This window comes from Apus apus, chromosome 2 (genome assembly GCF_020740795.1).
Source record: "Apus apus isolate bApuApu2 chromosome 2, bApuApu2.pri.cur, whole genome shotgun sequence".
NCBI classification, from domain to species: domain Eukaryota; kingdom Metazoa; phylum Chordata; class Aves; order Apodiformes; family Apodidae; genus Apus; species Apus apus.
This window is the reverse complement of record NC_067283.1, coordinates 114817188-114831287: the sequence shown is the minus strand read 5'-3', so window position 1 is coordinate 114831287 and position 14100 is coordinate 114817188. Positions and strand designations below refer to the sequence as shown.

Genomic DNA, 14100 nt, shown 5'->3' with positions numbered 1-14100 from the left:
TAATATTTTGTTTGATGTAAGAAACATCTTAAGGCATTGAAAAAAAACAAATCACATTTAAAGCAATAGGGTGTAGTATTGACAACTACATATTCTACTGTCCACTTTGATGTTCTGATAAAGCTTATGTGCACAAAGCAAATAAACAATTTTTTGTGGAATCAAGGACTAATTTGGAAAATAATATTTTCATTATTCTCGTCTTGAAGCATGTTGATGCTGTATATTATTGGTTTGAACTCTTATAAATTTTGGTTTGAATAGACTTCAAATTCTTCAAGTTCATAAACTGGTTTTAAAAAATAAACCACTTAAAACTAGTTTGATTCCACAAACTTCTTGTTCAACATAAAATACTGGCCAAAATTTAAAAAACCTTGATTTTTATTTCAAAAGTGCCTTCATGCTACTGGAATGCAAAGCTCTTTTGAAAACCCGTAAATATACTTTTAAGTAGATGTAGGGAATTAAATGTGTTAATTCATTGATGCAATCCAGAATAACATGTATTCAAATCAGTAACAAATAAAATATGTTAATACTATAACTTAGCATATGGTTAGATCTGTGAAGGTCAGATAATATAATATTTCCATAATAAAGTAAAGCAAATCAAACCAAATATATTTAGTTATACTGAAGAGTACATATTTTTGGTGTACTATATAACATCACTTCAATAGGCACAGTACTATAAAGAATTTTTAAATTAAACATATTTAAGAATATAATGACATAAAGAGAACAAATGACATTTTATGCTATGGGTTGGTTGATTTGCTCTTTTTTGTTAAAATATTTGCTTTAATTTGCATACAGATTTTAGCAAAAGCTGACAGCTCATTATAATTATGTTTTTTTTCATTGTCACTGGTCTGTGTTGACTAACAAAATACTTGTATTCATTATATGTTACATGTGAAATGAAAGCCTGCAACATAAAGCCTGTGTTTTGACACCTGCGTATAAAATTCACTATGCTTTAAATAGGAATCTCCTGTAGGTATTTACATGGGAAAAAAAAAAAAAAAAAGTGCCATTTATTATATTTTAAAATTATATTTTTGCTATTTCAGGATTACTTATAACAGAGTTTAAGATTTTCCCTCTTTGGTTCATATAATCATAGAATGGCTTGGGTTGGAAGGGACCTTTAAAGGTCATCTAGTCCATCCCCCCTGCAGTGAGAAGATTCAGGACTGAAAATCCGACCAAGCTGCTCCAAAATGGCAAGCCTGGATGCAGAGTCACCTCTGAATATTCTGTGAAGTCAGTGCACAAACCCCAGCTTCACTGACAAACCAAAGCTGACCTGCAGTCGAGGCTATGACATTTTCTATTTTCACAACATTGCTTTCATCTTCTTGAACATAAAAGGACTGAGCAGGCCCCAACAGTTTAGCTCTTTGAAATATAGGGATGTAGAAAAACAAAACTGAAAACAAACAAAAAATCAAATTGCAGGTTAATGTTTGTCTCTTAAACTTTGCGTATTTAATGCCCATTAACAAAAGTCTAATTGATGAATACAGCAGTTCCACAAACAGAATACCTGATAGAGATCTGTAGGATGCTCTGGTGGAGTCCCAAAAGTTCATGTCATTAGCTCACTTCTGCACAAGTAGTACTTTTTCAAAAGCTGAGAAGAGGGGCTTTCATTCAGTGGAGTCCCCTAACCCACAGTAATGTGCAATTACATACTTTCTGCCAGTTTGGGTAAATGTGACATTCATTTAAACACATGAAACAATGTCTCTTAAGCAACTCTTATTTTCGATGGTACAACTGTGCACATAATATGCACAGCTGAAGGAAAAGCATTCAACTAGCAGCTGATTAGATTTAGATTTTGCTGTTACCAGCAAAGCATTTACTGAGGTGTTGGCACATGCCGACAATGTGATAGCTGAATGCCGCAGCAACACACGAAATGGAGGGAGATAATTCAGGACCACAGAGGAGGGGAATTGTCATTAACAGACATTGCACTTCTGTTTTCAGTGTTGTCAATGCTCTGTCAAAATTTGTGTTTCCAGTATATGTTCTTGACAAGGAGGGTGCCTGAGTTACTATCATTAGACCTTAGACTGTTGTAGCTTTGGATTCTGGAGTTTGTACGCTCCCAGGAACAAACTCAGAGTCACAGAACCGTTCTGGTTGGAAAAGATCTTTAAATCATTGAATCCAAACATTAGCCTAACCAGTCCAGGCTAACTCTACTCGAGATTGCATCTGTGGACAGCCACGTTAGTATTATATGTCATTTAGAGACCATGATGTGGCTGTCTTATTTAGGGACAATTAATACAAATGAACACATGAAAACCACTATGAAAATGTTGGATTTTGACGACATTTAAAGCATTTAATAGCTGGATTATGACACCATTCCATTGTATTTAGCATGGAAAATAAAGGTATAACCCTTGGAGGTGTACTAATAAGAAGTAAGCATGTACTGAAAGTCATTTGAAAGTGATAAAGGAGTCCCCAGAAAACATTTATTCAGATTATTTGGAACTAATATCAAGTGAGATCAGCTATACTTCAAGGCAAGGATACTCTCACACACATAAATCCAAATACCTCTAACGCAATGCAAAAAGACGGAGACATAGTTTGCCCCTATGGTCCATTCATCTTTTTCCCTGCCTTGCATTTTCAATTGTTCCCATTTTGAAAAAGTCTTCCTCTGGCTTCAATTTTGACATTTTAGTTATCTTAATATGTAGAAAGGGATGTAACAGAATTATTCTTTCTGCTAAACAAGGCAGATGGTGTCCATAACTCTTACATGCTATGTGCTTTTATAACAAGTCTAAGGTGGGTGCAGGGAGGAGGGGGAAGTTTTGTTTCCAATATAATAAACAGAATTCCCACAAAGTACTATGGAAAATGTTTTGTACACACTGTAGCTGCACTGTTCTTCCTGTAGCCTTTTAGGTTCTCTTATCTTGTCTGGCAAAAAAAACCAACCCTCACCTTTTCTGTTGTTTAAGATATATCACACATGCTCCCACCATTTTTTAATCTTCACTATTGTGTCTACTAGCACAAAATCAAATTATTTTGTAAAATGATATTTAAATAAAGTTATTTTAAATGTACAGTTCTCTCAATCTAATAATCAAATCATACTCTTGAACTAGTATGTCGTATTCTAAACATCCAAAGATGTTGTGCATTTTGTAATATATTCTTTAGATGTTATTTAATTTATTCCTGTCAATAACTAACAATATTAAAAATATATAAAATTATTAGAAATTCAAAGGGTGGGCTCATTTTTCAAGCATTATGTAGAATGCCTCTTTTGTTGAGAGCCTGAGTGGAACAGAAGTTCTACTTACGATGTGAAACTGAGGTTAAACATGGAAACAATGTATTAGTTGGATTGTCTCTGAAATAAATTCAACAGCTACATCTGGAGAACAAAAACTATTAGATTTGCAAAATTTAATTCTTGACCAAGAAAAAGGAAGTAAATAGCAGATGTGATATTTTACTTAATTTGTAATTGAAATTGAATTCCTATCACAATATTTTTACTTGAAGAATAGGGAAGTACTCATAGAAAAGTGTTTTCCTTGTTGTTGTTTTTTTTTTTTTTTTCCTTTTTAAAATGTATTAGTCTGATATGGCTATCTCTTAGCTGTTGTTGTTACTGTTAAACTAAAAGAACAAAACAGAAAAAGTAGCATGATGTCATGTATGGATTTACAACAGTGCTTAAAGTGCTTTCTTATTTGAGGAGATACTTACACAAATGTCTTTTCAAGCTTATCTCCTTGTCACCAGGCATTATATGCTCGTTGCTTGCTCTTATGCAATTTATAACATAATGATAGGGCATTAAGTTCATACTCAGAGTTTAGCATATTGTCATAAAAAACATCTGAAAACAGGAAAATGACAATTCTATTTGTGTATTATTACAGGAATTTGAAAAATTTATTAAATACTGAAGTGCTTCATTTTGTCATTTATTCCTTCACTTCCAATGTTGCTTAAAGCACTATGTAAGTACAAATAGATCATACTAAAAGCATATCCATCCTATTCTGGGGTTTCAACTAGGATTATTTACTGATGTCTTGCAGAACAGAGATGAATTTATGATCCCACGTGACCATTTATCTGCTGATGCTGCAAGATGTTTTGCCTCCAGGATTGGTTTCCACATACATGGTTCACCAAAGGTTTACATTTTATGACTATACATTGTTACGTCTTGCTGTTAAGTGGCAGTGCAGTAATGTGAGATGTCAAGTGGTATACTTTAATTTGCCAGTACCAGAAGTTGTGGGAGCAGCAGAAGCTGTGGCTTGACTGCCTACATACAAAGGGTCCAAACAAGCCACTTTGGCTGCAAAGAATGAGTGGATACAGTGAAGGACTGCAAACAGGTTGGAAAACTCCAGCTCCTGGAAGTGAAAACAAAGAGATTAAACATGACACAAGAGAACACCTCACAGACATTTACTCAGGAATGAACCACTATTCAAATAGTAATAATTTTAAGAGTCTGATGTAATTCTGCTAATGTGTCTGGCAATTTTCCGCTACATGGACTTAGACAGTGAGCTATACCCATTCAGTAAATAATTGTTTAGAGGCTATGATGAAGTTATGTGTCTCCATAGAAACAGTGAAAGTACGTAATTTTTTTTTTTTTTCCTCAGGTTAATGTAAATCTGGCACTTTTGCAGGTTAATGCCTACACATCTCTGGACAAGTACTGTATACCCACTGTATGCACGATGAACAGTAACATTGAGTTCTAGGTGTGTTCATCACATCACCTCACACTGGTAGCTCTTACCTTACCTATGTTGATTTTTCACCAGGGGAAAAAAAAAAAAATTAAAAAAAAGAAAGAAAAAAAAAAACGGGACACATTTTCAAAAAGCGCTACTATCACACCTGTTTTGATTGAGAAGGTTACTATTTTTGGACCAAGAAAAGGAACAGATTCAGTGTTTCAAAAAATATATAAAAATATATATATAAATGTTTTTATTTTTTCACACGTATAAATTTGCTTCTTTGTGTAACTGTATCTGATCAATCTTTTTTTTGGTTGTCTTGAGTATGTGTTTTTAGAGTTGGTATTTAATCAATAAATATCTGTTCTCTAATGGCTAGAGAGCAGTCCTGAGGAGAAGGACTTGGGGATGGTAGTAGATGAGAAGCTCAACATGAGCCACCAGTGTGTGCTGGAGCCCAGAGAGCCAAACACATCCTGGGCTGCATCAAAAGAAGTGTGGCCAGCAGGGCCAGGGAGGTGATTCTGTCCGTCTAATCTGCTCTGGTGTGACCCCACCTGGAATACTGTGTACAGTTCTGGAGCCCTCAGCACAAGAAAGATATAGATCTGTTGGAAAGGGTCTAGAGAAAGGCCACCAAGATGATCAAAGGCCTGGAGCACCTCTGCTATGAAGACAGGCTGAGAGAGTTGGGGCTGTTCAGCCTGGAGAAGAGAAGGCTCCAGGGAGACCTTATAGTGTCCTTCCAATACTTGAAAGGGGCCTACAGGAAAGCTGGGTAGGGGCTTTTCATCAGAGAAGATAGTGATAGGACAAGGGGTAATGGTTTTAAACTGAGAGAGGGGAGATTTAGGTTTGATATTAGAAAGAAATTCTTCACTATAAGGGTGCTGAGGAACTAGAATGGGTTGCCCAGGGAGGTTGCTGATGCCCCATCCCTGGAGGTTTTTAAGGCCAGGTTGGACGAGGTTTTGTGCAACCTGCTCTAGTGGTAGGGTTCCCTGCTCGTTGCAGGGGGGCTGGAATTTAAGGTCCCTTCCAACCTTAATGATTCTGTGATTCTATGATTCTACTTGAAAACAAATGCTGAGGTATTTGAATACACACAAGCGTAGGGATGGTGGTGCAGAGCTGCCATCTTTTTGTTTTGACTCACTGCCTATACAGATTTCTTTGTTCTGATACGAAGCCAGTAATAGATATCTATGTTATATCCTATTTGTCTTTCTGCCCAGCACTTGTATTTCTATGATATGTAGTGCTGAAGGTTTTGCTTTTTTGTTTAGAAGAACATTGAAGATGTTGTAAAATTAAAAAATTATTCCCAAATCCCTCAAAATTACATTAAACTGCAGTTTTCTGCCTTTTGAGATTTCCTGGAAGATATTGCTTCAAGTAATTAATGGAGATGTTCACAAATCCCTCATGTATTAGGGAGAACAACTGCCTGAACACAGACAGCTGCAAGTACAGAGTGTCCAGTGATGCACTGAATGGGTGGAGCTTTGTTCAGCTTTCTTACAACTTGAGCAGACATCCTTCAGACATGCTCAGAAATGAATTTATAACATCCCATGGGCTTCTTTGAACTCCCCTAACTACAAATTCTCAATAAAGAAGATAAAGTTTGTGCCAAGTTTCACAAACCTGCCATCTGTGCCCATTTAAAACAATCTGTTTAGAGACATTCTCATTTTCAAACACTGGGAGAAGGGCAATTTTATCACTATAACAAAGGTTTTGTTTCTCAAATTTCAAAATAGGATTTATTATAGATAGGAAAGCAGTGGAAATTCAAAGATGAGGAAACCAGGAATTATGGAATAGTTTTCAGAACATCAGTCACTGAAATTTAGTTACTTTTCAGTTAAGTCCTTTTTATTAAAAAAAAAAATATTTATCCTTCTGGTAGTAAAGAAATAAAGCTGAAGCTTAAGATGAGAGAATAAATATTTAGTGTAACAGTGAAATACTCCTAATATAAAATCCATGTGTTAAAAAGAAAAATTACATTCCCCCTATGTCTCAACGGGACAAGCCTATTAAGACAATATTACTCTTTGAGAATCATACCAGTCACTTAGGTAACTCTACTGGCTTTAAGTTCTTACTGTCATAATTTTGGATACTGGACACAGAATTTTCACAGTGTATTAGTAAAATTATTACCAACAGTTATCACAGGTGTTTGTGTCACAGTAATGCATTGAGAAGATCCATTGCTCAATAGACCTTCAAGGAAAATGGGTGAGGCAACAGAACAGCCTTTGAAGGTCCCTTTGGATTACTATTACTGACAGTAAAGGCACAACACAAAAATTACCTTGACTGCAAAGATGAGCACTAAGAAGCCAGAACACACAGGTTTGTTTTTTGCCGTGGAACATTACTCATTTTTCAATGTAGACACGAGCATTTAATTGGAAATTAAAGCAATGTGAAGCACAGGAGGCTGACTGGTATATGGTGAGTACATAGATGCCTGATTAATGGCTGCAGTGCTATTCACAGGAGCCTGATTGATGGGAACAGGATCTATCAGGAACAACACTTTTCTGGCAGATTAGCCTAATCACAAGAAAGCTTAATGATAAGGCTTCATGTAGAGCTGCTGACAGAAAAAATATTTCCTCGCTTCTGCTGAGAACTTGCACTTTTAGCTGCCCACAGGTCTGCACTACTGTCAGCAGATGGAAGGGAACCCACAAGCTTTTGTGCACACCTAGCCACCCCTAGTTGTTTTCATATATACTGTGTCATCAGTCATCCTCTTGTCTGAATACACTTTCAGCTAGGCGGGATATTGTCTATTTCACACCCAGATTCAGATGAAGTTTCAAATTACCAAATGAGTAAAAGCAATGAAATGTGAAGAAATATGCAGTGAAGCCATTAAAGCTGCTACCAGTAGGGAAAAACAAATGTTTTTAATCCCCCCCAAAAAAAGCAAAGAAATCCAAACTTAAGGCACACCTACTCGTCCATGCACAAGTACAAAAATCACTATTATTCCTATTTCCACACTGTTCGTACACCTCACCTATGAACCTGCTCTCTTAGGAGCATCAGTGTACCCTTTGGTCTCCAAATTGTCGCTCTAAGATATCTCTTGATCAGATTAATCTCACCCTACATTGCCTCCACTATGACATAGGTTCTCAGATTCTAAAGATTCACAGTTTCTGCTGAGAACAATTTAAGTGGGCAGAGGAGGTATGTAAGAAAGATGCCTTGGATATGGTCAGAAGTGTATGGGAATTCTAGTAACTTTTCACAAAGAAAGTTTGGATTGAAAATGCAGAGAAGAAAAAAGAAAACAAGAATAGTGCCTCCAGATTAAAAAACCAAACCGAACACCTCTTATTGCACTATATTACTGATATAACTAAAAAAAACCCAATACAAAACAGATAATCCATATGCAAGACATGTGAAAATTGAGTCACACAAACCTACACAGATCAGCAATTTGACCACAGAATGCAGTCACTGCAATTGGGGAATCACTCTGTTAAAATCCTAAGGATGTATACTTAAAACCCATTTAAAGATGATATTCTATGATTTGAAGAGCACTGTGACGCTGACAGAAAAACCCTCAAGGATAAGAACAAGGATTAATTTAAACTTATATTTCAGAGAATATACTTGAAATCAGCAGAAATGTCAGTCTGGAAAATGGTGTAAGCATCCATCAAGACACCTTGCAACAGCTGAAAGTGAGCATTTTATTCAAATTACTACAGCAGTAACTCAGGCTATTTGTTTTATTTTTTATTATATTTTTATACATTATAATTTCAAGTACTAATTAATTGGCATTAAGTACTATTAGGCAGTAATATTAAGAGGGACCTTGACGGGCTTGAGAGGTGGGCCCACGCCAAGCTCATGAAGTTCAACAAGGCCAAGTACAAGATCCTGCACCTGGGTCGGGACAATCCCAAGCACAGTTACAGGCTGGGCAGAGAATGGATTGAGAGCAGCCCTAAGAAGGACTTGGGGCTGTTGTTTGATGAGAAGCTCAATATAAGTCGGCCTTTCAGCCCAGAAATCCAACTGTGTACTGGGCTACATCAAAAGAAAAGTGGCCAGCAGATCAAGAGCCCGTAACACAAGAAGGATATGGAGCTGTTGGAGCAAGTCCAGAGAAGGGCAACAAAGATGGTCAGAGGGCTGGAGCAGCTCTCCTTTGAAGACAGGCTGAGAGAGTTGGAGCATTTCAGCCTGGAAAAGAGAAGGTTCTGGGGAGACGTTATAGCAGCCTTCCAGTACCTGAAAGGGGCTACATGAAAGCTGGGGAGGGACCTTTTACAAGGGCCTATAGCAATAGAATGAAGTGGAACAGTTTTAAACTGGAAGAGGGCAGATTTAGGTTAAACATGAGGAAAATATATTCAGTGTGAGGGTGGTGAGACACTGGAACAGGTTGCCCAGGGAGGCTGTGGATGCCCCCTCCCTGGAAGTGTTCAAGGCCAGGTTGGACAGAGCTTTGAGCAACCCTGTCTAATGGAAGGTGTCCCTGATGATGGCAGGGGGACTTCAGCTAGATGATCTTCAAGATCCCTTCCAATGCAAGCCAATCTACAATTCTATGCTTGATTGAATAAATATTAATGCTAAATCCTAGAAGTTACATTTCTTCCTTTCTTGATAACATATTTCTGCCCTCTTCTATTCTCCAAACTCAAACAAAGACAGTTAACTGGATAGTGATGTGCTGATTTTTTTGTTGACTTCAGTTTTGTAACACTCAGTTTTGGGGTTCAGCTAGTCTGTGAGCAAAGGCAAACCTGATACAGCATAGCTGTGTGACCTCACCTGAGTTTTTCTGACAAAACTGTTGTGCATGAATCATAGAAAGACAGGAAAATAAAAAAAAAAAAAGCCCTGTGAGTTGAGAAAGGTGAAATCACACATTTCTGAGTTATCCATTTGTTTTAAAAGGCACAGAGACTCTCAGTTAACAGAAATTGCTCATTAGTGTGCTTACTTACAAAATTCAAATGGAAATTGCATGTAATAAGAAAAACAGTGCTGATGCTGATTTTTACATTCATTGTAGACTCGTATGTTTGGGAGCATATATATATGTTCAAACAGGATCTCTCATAGATTTAAGATACTCTTAATTTTTGTTAGTAAAATACAAAGCAGTTTCCATTGCAGTGCTCCAACACTTAGCCACGTAAAACTGAAGGGCAAAGCACTCTGAGTTCACTTCAGCCCTGAGACTGTTAGCCTCTAGAAGCTGCTGTGATACTCGACAGACACTAATGGATCATTAAACGATAGCTAGGTAGATAGGTAAATAGATAGCAAGGTGCCTAAGTGAATCCCTTTGTGTCATATAGAGAAGGAGAAGGCTTTGCCCTTTTGTGCTTGTTTTTTTACAACACAATCCCAGTAAGAGCAAAGGAGAGTGACATGTAGGCTCCATGGTCTGCCAAGCCAATGGCTCTATTTTGTAACTCTCAGTCAGAAAAATTCTGTCTGACTGTGCAAACTTCTGCAATATCTCCTGCTGAGTGACAGCTGGGAAATAGCCTACAGATTGCAATGTCTAAGGGGTTTTGGTGATTAATGCTGCTCCTAAGTGTTTTTCTACTCAGAAACCACTTAGACCCTGGCTTAGAGACCTTCAAAGTAAGGTGTTTGCATCAAGGCACCCTGCCACAGACCCACTGGTGTGACCTATGGTAATTACTCTTCAGATTTTTCAGACTGGAATTGCTTAAGTCTACAAAGAAAAGCTCCTTTTGTACTACTCTATATATCTTTATAGTAACATAATATTACTTACAGAGAAGCCAAACAAAAGCATCAGTACGAAGTCTCAAAAGAAAAAAAAAAAGCAGCATATCTATATCTGAGAGAATGACACAAATGTTTAAATATGTTAACCTATTTTCAAGTTGAAAACTAGTATACCTAGTTAAACTGTTGTGTGTCGCAAAGCATGCTATTTTGAATTTTTTAAGTCCAACATGAAGCATGTTGCACAAAATGTCAGCATTATAAAAATATTAGTTATTCAGTGTCAGGGAAGGACTTTCTATCACCTAGGAATATAAGATATGGTGACAAGTATGTTTCAAAAATTAAAAAATGTTGACTGATTAATTTATGTGGTTCTGCATTTTTTTCTCAAGTAGTATTTTTTCTAGATTCTTCTAACTTTAACAGTGATATCTCTGTATATTCCACCAGAATACAGAATAAGTGCTGGACAATTATCATGATAGTATGGCTAAATTTTAAAATGTTCATGCCTTTTTTCTTCCCCAGTAACATCCATCTACAAATCTGAACATATTTCTAGAATAATAACAAATTTATCTAAATTTTGGGTCAAAATGAAATAGCTAAGCACTCCAACACTCTTTATTCTCTAGATAAGGCATAAGTGTTCTAAAGCTAAGGGATATTATCACACAGATACAACATGCTATAGTCACACACATCTGGGAGAGCATGAGATGCTAAAAATTTGCAGCATTGTAAATAAAGAAGACAGGAAGCATTTGGATTTTGATAACCTGTATTTTTGCAGGAAAGAATTATATAAAATCACAGAATCACTTTGGTTGGAAAAGGCCTTTAAGATCACCAACTCCAACTGTAAACCTAACACTGCCAAGCCCATCACTAAAACACATGCCCAAGCATTATGTCTACATGTCTTTTAAATACCTACAGAGATGAAGATTCCACCACTCTCCTGGGCAGCCTGTTCCAGTATTTGAAAGCCCTTTAATTGAATAAATTTTTCATAATGTCCAATCTAAAACTCCCCTGGTACAACTTGAGACCATTTCCTCTTGTCCTATCATTTGTTGCATGGAAGAAGAGACCAACACCCACCTCAATGCAACCTCCTTTCAGGTAGTTGCAGCGAGGGATAAGGTCTTCCCTCAGCCTCCTTTTCTCCATGCTAAACAACCTAGTGCCCTTGGCCACTTCTCATGAGACTTGTGCTCTAGACCCTTCACCAGCTTTGTTGCCATTCTCTGGACTCATGCCAGCACCTCAATGTCTTTTCTGTATTGACAAGCACTTTCCTAGTCCTGCTGGCCACACTATTCCTGATAGAAGCCAGGATGCTGATGGCCTTCTTGGTCATCCAAGCACACTGCTGGTTCATATTCAGTTCACTGCCAACTATGATGAAAGTAGTATTATTTTTTAAAAATAAACAACAACAACAACAAAAAACTATGACAAAGCCACCTTGTATTCCCAGGGAGTAACTGAATGACAGCACATTAAATATACAAACACATTTTATCAGTGTCATAGCTGAAACTCAGAGATGGAGGAAAATAGACCTTGAGCCAAGAAAGCAGGAGTCTTGGAACAGGTATGCATATGCCATAGCAGGTTCTGCATAGACTGTGTTACTGTTAAAGACAAAGGGGAAACCATCCACTCTCAGTTCTAGTGACTCTCTTTAGAAATGTCAGTGACCTGCCATACCCTTCTGGGACACATTACTGCTTGGGAATGCAGAAGTGAAGAGCCCTAATATGTTGGGACAATGACTCCTCATTTTTTTTGTTTAGTTCTCAGCTGTGCACTCTCATTTCACTATATTCTGATTATTCACTGTGTAATAATATACCTAGCAAAAAAAATACCTTTACTTAAAGAAAATGTTACCTTGTATTTCCCCTTAAAATAGTAGGTCTCCAGGCCACCTGAACCATGGAGATGCATTTATCAGGTGATGATAGCTGTGGCCATGAATATTCATCACAACCTTTAACAGATGTTTTACAAAATTCCCATCATCTGATTCCAAATGAAGCCTGCCATACAGTATGCACAAAACCTGGCATTTCAAGCCTTTCTGAAAATCTGATTAACATTTCCTAATGACCCAAGAGTTCCCCAAATAGCTATACCTCTAACTCTGTAATTCTTGTAAAGTCAAAAAAATAGAGGCTAGATTGTTCCACCTTTTCTCATGCGGAATCGTGCTTTAGATCCATGAAAGGCTTAAAGGATACTGAAGGGTCCTACCCCTAGTATTTTAAACTAATCAAAGTTGAAAAAATATGTAAACAAATTGGAAGGGTTACAAGTGCCCAGTACAAACGCCATAATGCCTCCCTAAGACAACATCATCTGACATTTTTTCATCATGATATAACTGGTATGATTTGCTCACCAATAAAGTGAATTTAAAGTAACAAATCTTTATTGCTAAATTTATTATTGTGAAAACTTAACTTTATAAAACAGAGAAGCATCCAGGGAACATAATAGCATACTAATAAGCATGCTAGCAAGTTTGCAATATATTCTGCCTTCATAAGGAAGCAGGTAGAATTTCTATCTTGATAAAAGATAGAAAGATGAAATTTTCTAGAAATAAAGTTCTACTCAATTTGAGTGAGATTAGCAATAGGTACAAAAAGGTAACAGGATATCTCTAATTCTTAAAAAGTGACTTACATGACAGATTTAGTTTAAAACATAAAAACATTTTGATAAAAATTGTTTTCTATTCTTCAAAAAAACAGATTTCATGCTGGTTTTTTAATTAATTAATTGTTAAAATGCATTAAAAAACAGAGAATCACTGTCCCATTTTTTGATTCCTATGGAATTTCTTTAGTCCTAAAATAATGTGTTAATATAATGTCAATAGGAGACAGAAAAATAATGATGAGTTTCATCCTTCAGTTGTGCTTACATGGTAAAAGTTTCCAATTATTTACTTAAGAGAAAATTATCCTCATGACATTAGGTTGTTATTTTTCTTATTATTTCTTATTAGAGATGAAAATAAATTACTTACTATTAAAATTATTTCTGAAGGAAATAGGAAGTAAGAAAACATTCATCTGTGTGATGTAGCAGAACATTAAAGTATTGAAAGGCACAGTCCACCACATTTCATTTAATTGCATTTTTCAACTTTGTTCATTAATCTAAAATTCCTCAATAATATGGTTTAATTTAATCCTCTGTTCTCCTAGCTGCTTTGATAATCACTTTTAATGTATGTTGCTATTATAATATAATGTGTTGTTTTTACCTTTGCTTCAATTTGTTTAGTATCCTGGTTTTGGAACAAAAATTTTATTTTGCTTTTTCCATCATCTGAAGAACCTTTGAGTTGGGAAAACTTGTACCTCCAAAGTACAGCCTAGAGGAAAAAGAAGGGAAACAAAACACATGCAAAAGAAAGTCAGCATAGTTATCATTTAAAATTGTATCAGAAATAACTGATTTTCTTGCAAAGAATTTTTAACTGCTCTACGGTAGTAACTAAAACAATTTAGTATTATGTTGTCTGATGTTCCTATGATCATACAGACATATCAGT

At 36.3% G+C, this 14100-nt stretch overlaps 1 protein-coding gene across 1 annotated transcript in view; it reads right to left on the bottom strand.

Annotated features, from left to right (window-relative positions):
* Positions 1-3608: 3608 nt before the first annotated feature.
* Positions 3609-14100, bottom strand: part of SNTG1 (syntrophin gamma 1) — a 158750-nt gene continuing 148258 nt past the window's right edge. Inside the window, exons 16-17 of the mRNA XM_051611904.1 lie at positions 13810-13920; positions 3609-4424 (exon numbers count right to left, since the gene is read on the bottom strand). Coding sequence (XP_051467864.1) covers positions 4266-4424; positions 13810-13920 — 270 coding nt within the window. The 3' untranslated portion in view covers positions 3609-4265. The remainder of the gene's footprint in view (positions 4425-13809; positions 13921-14100) is intronic.